Here is a 12,342-nt window from a genome sequence, read left to right as displayed (position 1 = left end):
TCAAATAAATTGAATTTTACCACACTTAAAGGAATAGTTCGCTTAAGCAGATAATTTACTCACCCCCATGTCATTCAAGATGTCCATGTGATTCTGTCTTCAGTCGAAAAGAAATTAAGGTTTTTGATGAAAACATTCCAGGATTTTTCTCCATATAATGGACTTCAATGGGAACCAAACAGTTCAAGGTCCAAAAGACAGTTTCAGTGCAAACTACAAACTGTTCAAAGGGCTTTAAATGATTCCAGACGATGAATAAGGATCTTATCAAGCGAAACGATTGCTCATTTAAAAAAAAACAAAGTTTAAGTTTTATAAGCTCAAATGGTCGCCTTGTTCTGTTCTGTGATGCGCGTTTGTGACTCTCCTTTTGAACTCGTTTTTTTAAAATGAACAAATCTTTTTCCGTGTCATTTGGTTCATTCAATGAACAAAATGAACCAGTTGACTCGGGACTGTCTTTTGAAACTCTCATTTGGACCTTGAACCATTTGGTTCCCATTGAAGTGCATTATATGGAGAAAAATCTTAATTTCTTTTCGACTGAAGAAAGAAAGACATGGACATATTGGATGACATGGGGGTGAGTAAATTATCAGCAAAAGTTTTTTTTTTAAAAGTGAACTACTCCTTTAAAGGGGTAAACAAAACTCCTTAACCGTAGTAAAATCATGTCCTTATGTGGAGTTTTTGTGTGTTCAAATTCTTACCGGGTCGCGGTCCTTGAATGGAGGCCATGTTACTCTCATCCGCCACTGAAACACACAAACATAAAACATCCTTTAATTTCTCACTTGTGTCTCTCAGATTGTGCAGGGTCACATTAACAATTGTACAGTATGTGTGCTCCAGTAATACTTTTTTAACATTTGCACTTCTATTGTCAGCTGATTTGGTTGACATTAGCATATCAACAGCTTCAAACTTCAAAGTTAAACAAAACTTAGAAGGTTTAAACCGGTCTTCAAGCCTGGCAAAGCTGTCGTTCAGCTGGTTTAACTGGGAGGAAGATGGTTTCCCAGTCTGACCAGCTTAAACGTACCAGCCAAATAACAAACATAAGCCTATAAGGAAACCAGATACTACTAACCCTGAACATTCACCTAACCTAACCCATGCAGTTACCTTATATGACCCAGTACTTTCTTAGGTAAGTACACATACTGTAAAATAAAGTGCATCTATCTTTTTCCACATGTGTGCTGGTGTATAGATGTAGCTCTCTCTCTCTCTCTCTCTCTCTCTCTAGTAGCCACACTTGGTTTTAATTAGGAAGAGCAGTGCAGAGCCAGTTACGCTTCTGTACAGCTGACAACATCTGCCGTTTGCCTAAACACACACCACACACACTTGAACAGCTCGTGTTACATTGTGCACACATAGCAGAATTCATAACAAAGACAAAAAAAGGTATGCGTGTGTGTGTGTGTGTGTGTGTATATATATATAAAACTTTTTTTCAGTGTAGTATCTTCTTCAGAAGTTCTGTTCTGTATGAAATTTTCTCAGTTTGAAACACTTGAGCATCTAAATATTTTCAATACAAATGTCTTAGATGAATAGAAAGTTAAAAAGAACAGCATTAATTTGAACCAGATATGTAACATTACAAATGTCTTTACTGTCTCTTTTGATCAATTGAATGCATCCTTGTTAAATAAAAGTATCAAATATATATATAAAAAAATCTTTGACACAAATTTTGAACAGTAATATTATATTTTAAACAGTAATAAAATGTATATTTTGCCTATCAAACAAATGTTTTTAAGAAAGCTCAGTAAAAAAATGAAAAAAAAAAAAACAGGATTTTTGCAGTGCATATGAGCGACTACATCTATGCAAGCCATGATGACATGTCTAAGACATTTACAGTAGCGCCCCGTGGAGGACAAGGAATTATTAGTGTGTGGGCCTGAGTGTGAGTGGTGAAAACGAGAAAGTGTGCGTCTCTGTGTGTGAGAGAGAGACTAATCCGCACAAACAGGATTGAGCAGTGAAGAGCAGCTGCTGCCACAGGCACTGCACCATGGGATACAATAATGGGGTTTCATTACACTGCAATTTCTCTTAAATAAGCCTTTTCATCTTTTATGAGCTCAATTTCCCCAGCTGAGAAATAACACTAGAAGAGAGCCGGTGTGGGTTTACACACGTGTGTGTACATATGGACAGACACGTATGTGAGAGAACACAAAAAGGGTTGATGGGGGGAAAAAATAGGTACAGAAAAATAAAAAAGGGGGGGGGGGTAATATTTTGCCTTTCAATGCTTGAAAGTATGTACAAATCTGGATTATCCACACTCAACATAGCACAGACACAATGTCACACTCATGCATGCAGAAAAACGCATCCGAATACCACACGCGCACAAGAACGATCACAAAAAAAATCCTTTACAAGCACATTTATAGAAATGTATTATATATTTAGCTGTGTTTGCCAAATCCAGAAGCCAGCCTGAACAACCTAGCAACAATCCCGAAAGCCGTAGCAACCACTCTGAACATCCCAGCAACCACTGCAAGATGCAAAATGCCCTAGAAACCACCCAAAACACCACAGCACCCAGAATCTACTAGTAATGCCTTTGCTATCAACCACGCTAAACCCCTTAGCAACCCTGAACATCTCTGCAACATCAAAAACACCCTAGCAACCACCCAAAACACCAAAGCAACACCCAGAACCCTCTAGGAATCCATTAGTTACCAACCCAAGCACTCTAGCAACCATCAAGAATCCACACCCTAACAGCAACCCTGAATATCCTAGCAACACTTAAAACACCCTACCAATGTTCCGAACACTCTGGTAACCCTTTAAAACACCATAGCAACACCAAGAACCCTCTAGGAATCCCTTAGTTACTAACCCAAGCACTCTAGCAACCATCAAAAATTCACACCCTAACAGCAACCCTGAATACCCTAGCAACACTTAAAACACCCTACCAATGTTCCGAACACTCTGGTAACCCTTTAAAACACCATAACAACACCTAGAACCCTCTAGGAATCCCTTAGTTACTAACCCAAGCACTCTAGCAACCATCAAAAATTCACAACCTAACAGCAACCCTGAATATCCTAACAACACTTGAAAGACCCTACCAATGTGCCGAACACTCTGGTAACCACTCAAAACACCAAAGCAACACCCAGAACCCTCTAGGAACCCCTTAGTTACTAACCCAAGCACTCCAGCAACCATCAAAAATTCACACCCTAACAGCAACCCTGAATACCCTAGCAACACTTAAAACACCCTACCAATGTGCCGAACACTCTGGTAACCCTTTAAAACACCATAACAACACCCAGAACCCTCTAGGAATCCCTTAGTTACCAACCCAAGCACTCTAGCAACCATCAAAAATTCACACCCTAACAGCAACCCTGAATAACCTACTGTAGCAACACTTAAACACCCTACCAATGTGCTGAACACTCTGGTAACCCTTTAAAACACAAAAAACAACACCAAGAACCCTCTAGGAATCCCTTAGCTACCAACCCAAACACTCTAGCAACCACCCAAAACACCAAAACAATTCTCTAGCAGCAATCCTTAAAATCTTAGCAACACCAAAACACTATAGCAATATGCAGAACACCCTTGCAACCACCCAAAACATCAAAGCAACACTCAGAAGAACTCTCCAGGAATGCCCCAGCTACCAACCCAAACACTCTAGTAACCATCTAGAATCCCCAAGCAACAGCCTAGCAGCAACCCTGAACATCCTAGCAACACTTAAAACAAAATAGCAATGTGAAGAACACCCTTGCAACCACTCAAAACATCACAGCAACACCCAGAACCATTTAATAATGCCTTGGCCTATAACCCAAACACTCTAGCAACCATCTACTGTACTGTAGAACCCCCTAGCAACAATGCCTAAAGCCTGGTACTATCAAAACACCACAGCAACACCCAGTGCCTTCTAGCGATCCACTCAGATCCTCTGCTTAGGAACACTGTGACCTAGCATCCACCCACAACAGATTAGCGTTGAATGTGGGTTTTTTCACTAAAATGTTCTGCAGAAAATTTTTAAATATAGTTATAGGCCACATATTCCGATAAAACCCTATTTGGCTAGTGTAGAGCACTTTTGCATAAAAGTAAAGGTAAATGGCCTGAAAGCAATCAGTAAATGAGAAATAAAGAGCATATTTTACATGAACTCCTGCCCAGAAAAACACATACAGCTGCTAATGATGCGACTGGCAGAATAAAGCTCTTTCTGAGAGACTCGAGCCGAGCCAAAAATCCAGCCAAATCTTTCATAGGGATCACGCTTGACTGGAGAAAACCGTTGTCTTTCAACGTTTCGCAATATCACAGAGGAAAACATTAGCCAGACTGAAATTATGCATCTTGAGGACAAGAAAAGTAGACCCTTGGGTGATGGATATATTACCTTAAAGGGTTGTAGAATGCTTGTAATTCACAATGAATAAATATGCTGGCTATTTTTGTATTTGGATATAAATGACCTGTATTACGCTGACAGTGGTTAATGCTAGAGTAATTGTCTGAAATTGCTCTCCACTTCAGTCGCATTATAGGTGACCCTGACTGGAAAGCCATTACCCCAAAACCCACCAAAAACAATCCCTTTGGTGGTTTATGAAAGATGCATCCACTTTACAGCTTTAACTAAGACTTAAAATTGAAAACTTAAAAAAATATATATATATGCAACCACATATATGCACCCTAATGATTCTAAATTGATGCACATTTTTGTTAAATTATAACATGTACCTTTAATGAATAATCCTTTTTTAAATTAATATGGTTTTATTTTAAATGTTAAATGAAAAAAATAAATATAGAAATATAGAAATATGAAAAATAAAAATACATAAAAAAGTATATTTCTAAAAATAAACGACCTAATGCTGATGCCTATGTAACAATATGTTTGTTCTTCTTAAGACTTCGGTTTAAAACTGCATAAATAGTGTATACATTTATTTAAACAGAAATAAAAAAAAAGGACAAAAAGAAATGAAAAAAGGTCAAAGGAAAAAAACTGAAGCACAGGCCACAAAGCCTACAACAGAAAAATTGAAACAGTAACTTAAAGAACAAAACGAAAAAGTGAGAGAGAAAGATAAAGAAATAAATAGAGGGGAAAAGGTCTGGATGGAGGATAAAAGATGGCAGCAAAGCAAGACACTATGAGATGTGGGTAATGAAAACCAATCAGCTTTCAGCAGTGAGGAGATTAGCGCAGTGGCAGTGGCGCTGAAGCCAATACTCCACCCTAATGAAATGTAATTGGAAACGGGCGAAAACTTCCCATTGTGGAGCACAGAAATATCCCTCATGTTTCCGAAGCCGGTGGAAAAGAGAGAGGATAAGTTATCGGGGTCATCCATGGCGAATACTGGGAAATGTGTAGCTATAGGGCTTTATTTTGCACTGAAGGCAATGGGTTTCCACTATGTTCAGAAATACAGACCAAAACCTTACAAAGTCTCAGTATAACAGTTGCAACACTATAACACACACCATTTCACTTCAAAAACCTGCGTCTTATTGAGCAACCTCCCACAATCTAAGTTAACCAAGCCATAAATGCACAGAAATAGCACTTCAAGTCATTGTCAGGGTGCAGCCTGAACAGTCCCAGTATAGGATGCCAGATTGTGGTAGTTTGCTCGGTCTGTAAGATGGGGAATTGCTGATTTTTTGTTGTGTGTATATTTGTGCTGGTCAGCCTTGCTTAATTGAGTTGGGTGTTCAAAATGAAGTTGTAGTTCATTTTATCTGGACTTTATTTTTTTGTAAGTGTGTTTCCATACCTAAATCCATGCTCTTAGAGGACCTGTTGTTGGGGTAATCTGGGACTGTCTGTCGTTGAGGGTATTGTTGGTTGTTGGGGAGGTTCACGTAGGAAACGGGCTCCATTTCAGCCCTACAAGATAAAAAAAAAAAAAACTTCTGATGGCAATGCATTCTCATATCTATAACTGTTATTCACAAGTCAGTTGGGTTGATCTATTATCTAAGCAAAATCCTGTAATGCGGTAGTATAAGAAGATTGGGAATAAAACGCTTCTGAATGAAGCCTCTGATGTTCACCAAGGCTGCATATATTTGATCAAAATACACTAAAATAGTTGATATTATGAAATACTATCACAATTTAAAATAACTGTTTTATATTTGAGATAGACAAATCTAATTTTCAGCATCATCAGTGTCACATTATCCTTCAGAAATTATAATATGCTGATTTGCTGCTCAAGAAACATTTTTTGGTACCACTTTATATTAAGTGGCTTTAAGTACCAAATTAATAATTTTGATACAATGGACTTATTGTGTACATACATGTTTTTACATTGTACTTACATTTAAAAAATACCAGCATGTAGTTACAGCCGTAATTAATTTATGTAATTACATCCTTAAACCTACCCATACCACCACACCGGTCCCTAAGCACCAAAAGTGATTTACAATACAACATGAGCACAATAAGTACATTGTACTTATTTTTAAATGTAAGTACATAGTACTTAAAGCCACTTAATATAAAGTGGGACCCATTTTTTAATTATTATCATCAGTGTTAAAAACAGTTGTGCTGCTTCAATTTAAAAGAACAGCATTTATTTAAAACAGAAACTTTAAAAATATCTCACTTTTGATGCATCCTTTTAGTATCTTAAATGTCATAAATGTTTTTAGTACTGAATTAAATAGTATTCACAACAACAACAAAAAAAAAAACGTAATTTCATTTCTATCCACTATTTTATATATGATTGTTTCTATGTGTGTATGAGTGTCCCTGTAAGTATATTAAGTAACTAAGAACATGTAAGTGGATAAAATTAGGTATTTGAATGAATATTTGAGATAATGGCATATATAATTCTTCTACATGGTCTCATTGTGTTCAAGTCTTTGAAATAAGCCTTCAGGATACTGAGCGTTGATCAAAGTACCAGATTATCTGCTCTCACGATATGAGAACTCAAAGTTATTATCTCTGATGCTCTATAACTAACCGATCTGGTTGGTGTTTGTGCAGAAGGTTTGTCTCCAGCAGGTCCTGATCAGAAGGTGGAGGGGGGAAATCATCGTCCTCGTAGTCCTCCTCTGGCAGTTCCTGTCTTTCGTCATGTGATCTATGTGGAGCTGTTTGGAAATATGAGATTGAATGTTATAAACCATTATTAGAGCTGATGTCCATCACACATGAGAGGATTTGAGCCGTAGTTCACTTCTATTGTATGAACCTGACTAACATGTCCTTTTGCATTCCTCTGAGAAATATGAAGTCATAAAGGTTTGAATGACATGAAAATCCTGCCATTATGAGGAATAAGACGCACTTGACCACGTTCACTCAGTTGTGAATCATGTGAGAAAAACACACAAAAATCTCCATTACTGCTCAATGTTCTGCACTACCGTCCCAGTTTCATCCACCATTTAGACATTTATCATATTGTGAGTGACGCATGCAGCGACATGAAATATTAATGCTGGTAAAAACACGCGATTAAAACCTATACCTCGTTAAAACTCAACAAAATGCCATTTGTACGAGTTCTGCTCGAATGTTTTTCAGATTTTACCAAATCTAACTGAAACGAGTATGGGAAGTAATCTGAAATTAAAATGAGATGTGTGTAAATATCACATCCCTCTTTGTGCGACTAAAGTACAGCCACATACTTTGACGGACAAGAGACGCTAATCAGTAAACAATGGTTTCCAAAAAAACACGGAAAAAGCCTTTTGTGTTGGCACGGCAACTCTCTGGAGAGCGCGGGGAAAGAATAGTGTGAATTTAAAACAGTTTGTTATCCGTTCTCGAGCGCTCGGCACAATTGCGAGTATGCTAATAAGGCCCACTTAGAATCCATTTCATCAGCTTAATGATTTCAAGGTCAGGCCGCGTTGCATAAAAACGGAAGGGAATGTAGCAAAAGTAGCATTGGCTTTTTCATCCCTATTGATGAGATGGGCAGATTTCCAACTTGTATAAGTCGAAAAAGCTAATGGAAAATGAGGCGGCTGAGAAAATGAACTCATTTGGTCCTCTTACAGAGGAGCCAAGCTCTCTTCACGTGGTGTTGATGATGAACGCATGCTTTCTATTGCTGAGCGCTGATCAATCGCTTTTGTTTCTTTAACAGTGAGAGAATTTAGATGAAAGCACTTAACATTATATAAAAGCAATTACTTTTATCATTTGGTGTGCTGTTAAAAATGCACTCAATAAGTGAAGGTGCATTCACTCAGAACTTGATTTGGCGACCACCAACCAAAGCGATCATGCGAAACGATGAGATCCGTCACATGATCCAGTTGATGAAGGATGTGTCCAGTAGTAAGAACCAGAGCAGTGTGACGCTCTGCTCAATGTTTCACTCCATGCCAGCTTCAACCGCTCAAGTAAACGTTCACCGGTAAAACGACATTGAAATTTCTTTATACTGTACCATACGTCTTTCTGTTTGTGATGAACTTCGTAAATATCTCATTACAGCAGGCGTATATAGCAGTTATGATTTAAATGGTACCTATAATTAAGTTAACGTGACTGGAGTGCCGAATTGCAGAGCTTATGCTGTTTTCTCACCGCTTTTGTTTTTATTTTGTTATTGAGAGGAAAGCATACATGTGGCCCATCTTGGAAAAATGAGTCGTAATGTGCATGGACTACAGTAATTACAAGCTACAGGCAAAACAGGTATAACATTTTCTGTGAATTTGAGGTGAACTTGAAGAAAGAAAAGAAATTAAGGCTTTTGATGAAAACATTCCAATTTTTCTCCATATAATGGACTTCAATGGGAACCAAACGGTTCAATGTCCAAAAGACAGTTTCAGTGCAAACTGTTCAAAGAGCTTTAAACGATTCCAGACGATGAATAAGGGTCTTATCAAGCGAAAAGTTCACTCATTTAATAAATAAATAGCAATGTTTAAGTTTTATAAGCTCAAATGGTCGCCTTGCTCTGTTCTGTGATGCGTGTTCGTGACTCTCCTGTTTGAACTCGTTTATCAAAATGAACGAATCTTTTTTTTTTTAGTCATTTGGTTCATTCAATGAACAAAATGAACCAATTGATTTGGAAAAATATTTGTTCATTTTGATGAATGAGTTTGAACGGGAGAGTCACGAACGCTCATCACAGAACAGAGCAAGGCGACCATTTGAGCTTATAAAACTTAAACTTTGCTATTTATTTATTAAATGAGTGAACTTTTCGCTTGATAAGACCCTTATTCATCGTCTGGAATCATTTAAAGCCCTTTGAACAGTTTGCACTGAAACTGTCTTTTGGACCTTGAACCGTTTGGTTCCCATTGAAGTCCATTATATGGAGAAAAATCCTGGAATGTTTTCATCAAAAACCTTAATTTTTTTTTCAACTGATGAAAGACAGACATGGACATCTTGGATGACATGGGGGTGAGTAAATTATCAGCAAAAGTTTTTTTTTAAGTCAACTACTCCTTTAAGGTATGGTTGCTATTGTGATTTTGTTTTGGAACCTTCAGAAAACTTGATTTTTCTCAAAATTGACTGAGCAACACCAGAGTGAAGTCGATAGAGTCAGCAGTCATGTTTGGTCTGATTCCAACAAACCATGAAGGTTTTTTTAATAGGGAATGTGAAAATAAATTTGCACAAAATGTGCTCATTGCGACTCATTTTTCCAGCAGGTGTCACATACTCATGTAAACGACACTCTCATCAGAGTGGACGTCATCTAGAGGTAGACCGATTAATCGGCCGATTTTTGGCATTTTTTAACATAATCGGCAAATATCCAAGTATATCAAGCCGATTATTAGGCAGGCGCATCTGTGGGCAGCCTAGTGTTGTCGTGGAACACGTGTTTGACGCTAGAGTCATTTTCCAAATGAGCAGCAGAAATACGTTATTGTTAGAAGTATAAAAAATTTAATCATTTAAAGTTTTTTTTCTCCTTTTTAATGATAATTAGGTTATGTCCATTTGTCTTTGTCCGTCAACAAACAAAACAAACCAAAAATACACGTTTCAGGACATTTTTTTGAGAGGATAAAATGTTTTTGTTGAGAAAGTTTGTCTATGTTAAGTAATTATCATTTCTTCTACATTTTATCTTTCAAATAGAGGTTAAAAACCAAGCAAATATCGGCCAAAATAAATAGGCAGCTTTAATCGGCCGACCCCGATTTCAAAAGATCGGTATCGGCATCGACGTGAAAAAAAACATATCGGTCGACCTCTAACGGCATCGGTATGTTTGTTAACAATATAATGCTTCAACAGTATTAAAAACCTCCTAATATACTAATAGAACTTATCTCAAAATAAATCTTTGTTAACTTAGTTTCTCCACACACCCATTTGTATTTATGTACAAGGTTTGCAACTTAATTAAAACAATACTTGAACTCAAATAACCTTAGAGCTATTGCTTATTTCACATAATCTCAAACTAACATATCACAAAGGGCATTCTGGGTTGAGCGAGCGGCCCTGAGCGTAATCTTCAGGAGGAAATGTTGCCGCTCTCCTCACATGCTCTAACAGTACAGCAACTTTCTGTGACCTCCAGCAATTTAATCAATGCATGTGAGCACTTACCAGGAGCAGCTTCGGACGCACGGCTGTTCGCTGTGGGACTGTTGGTGTAGTTGCTGTTAGGATGATGATGAACAGGAGAGTCGTTTCTAGGGAGAGATTGACTGTCTTCCTGAATTTCCTAAAGGGAGCGAAAATTTGTAGAGAATAGATTTTAGACAATTAACATACTTGATGTTAAGATGCTAATGGGGAGGCTTCACAAAAAACAGACATTTTTAAAGCATGGTGACCAACTTCCATATCCGTTCCATGTTGGACTCATGCTGACAAGAGGAAACTTGCCATGCAGTACAATAAAACAAGGTAAAGGAACTGGTAAAAGTAAAGGTAAAGTTCACTCAAAAAATGGTTTACTTCCTCTCAACTTACCCTCACATGCATGCATTCAAGTATATTCTTGTCATTTTCATCAAAATTAGCGTGACACATCATGACGCTCCACACCTGAATGCAAGCAAACTACACTACCGCTCAAAGGTTTTGGGTCTGTAGTTTTTAGAGGTGGGAAATAAATAAATACGCATTAAACTGAACTATAGTGACAGTAAATCAGTGTTAGGTAAGTTACTCTAAAAAAGTAATTAATTACTAGTTACTAATTACCTCTTCAAGAGTGTAATTAGATTACTGGACTAATTACTCTCTCTAAAAAAGTACTTAATTACTTTCAAAATCCCATATCAATCTCAACCAGCTGAATAATACAAGGATAGACATGAATCTGTTTTAATTCTTTCAAATAAATACTATAAAATTGTATGAATTATCCTTAAACTGACCAAGGTGGAGAAGGTTACATCATAAAAACATACTTTTTAGCATCAGACAATATATTTTGATGTTAAACCCACTATTGTTTTATGTCTGATCTCATGAAATTTCACACTTTTTTCATACATATTTTACAATAATTCATACGAAGTTGTACGAGTGCGATTTAGACACCTCATAAAATGCATACGAATCGCTGTGAGATCAGATTGATCTATACAGTATTTACCTCAATTACATCAGAAGTAACTGTAATTAAATTACAGATACATGATGAGTAATCCCTTACTTTACATTTGCAAGGGAAAAGTAATTAAATTACAGTAACTAATTACTTAGTAATTAGTTACACCCAACACTGCAGTAAATACACTGATAATGTTACAAAAGATTTGTATTTCAAATAAATGTGGTCCTTTTGAACTTTCTATTCATTGAAATATTACAAAGACAAAATTAAAATGCATCATGCCTTCCATAAAAATTCCATAAAAAACATCAAAAATCATCATATTAGAAAGATTTCTGAATGATCATTTGACACTGAAGACTGAAGGAATGATGCAGAAAATGCAGCTTCGCATCACAGAAATAAATTTTAAAATATGTAAAAAGAGCTCATTTACTTTAAATTGTAACAATATTAAAATTTTTACAGTCTTTTGGTAAAATAAATGCAGCTTTGGTGAGCATTAAAGACTTAATTCAAAAACTATTTAAAAAAAAACCTTGGTGGTAGTGTAAATTTGTGCATGTTTTAGACGGAAAACTGCAGAGACTTAAAGACATTGACAAAAAAAAAAATGTGAGAAAACTACCCTGATCTAGAAAAAAAAAAAATCTGTTGAATGACAAAAGGATAAAAGCAACCCTGACATATTTAGAAATATTCATAAGCCAAAGGCAATCCTGTCAGACAGTACTAGTCAAGAGACAGATACGGA

General features: G+C 36.8%; 1 protein-coding gene across 2 annotated transcripts in view; it reads right to left on the bottom strand.

Annotated features, from left to right (window-relative positions):
- The window catches only part of pard3ba (par-3 family cell polarity regulator beta a), a 178,028-nt gene that overhangs the window by 65,238 nt on the left and 100,448 nt on the right, over positions 1–12,342 (bottom strand). For both annotated transcript variants that reach the window (XM_039648339.2, XM_039648340.2), the window contains exons 13-16: positions 10,628–10,745; positions 7,041–7,170; positions 5,826–5,938; positions 711–755 (exon numbers count right to left, since the gene is read on the bottom strand). In XM_039648339.2, the coding sequence (XP_039504273.2) occupies positions 711–755; positions 5,826–5,938; positions 7,041–7,170; positions 10,628–10,745 (406 nt within the window). The remainder of the gene's footprint in view (positions 1–710; positions 756–5,825; positions 5,939–7,040; positions 7,171–10,627; positions 10,746–12,342) is intronic.

This window comes from Pimephales promelas, chromosome 6 (assembly GCF_988280905.1).
Source record: "Pimephales promelas chromosome 6, fPimPro1.hap1.1, whole genome shotgun sequence".
NCBI classification, from domain to species: Eukaryota; Metazoa; Chordata; class Actinopteri; order Cypriniformes; family Leuciscidae; genus Pimephales; species Pimephales promelas.
This window is presented reverse-complemented; position numbering and strand designations above follow the sequence as displayed.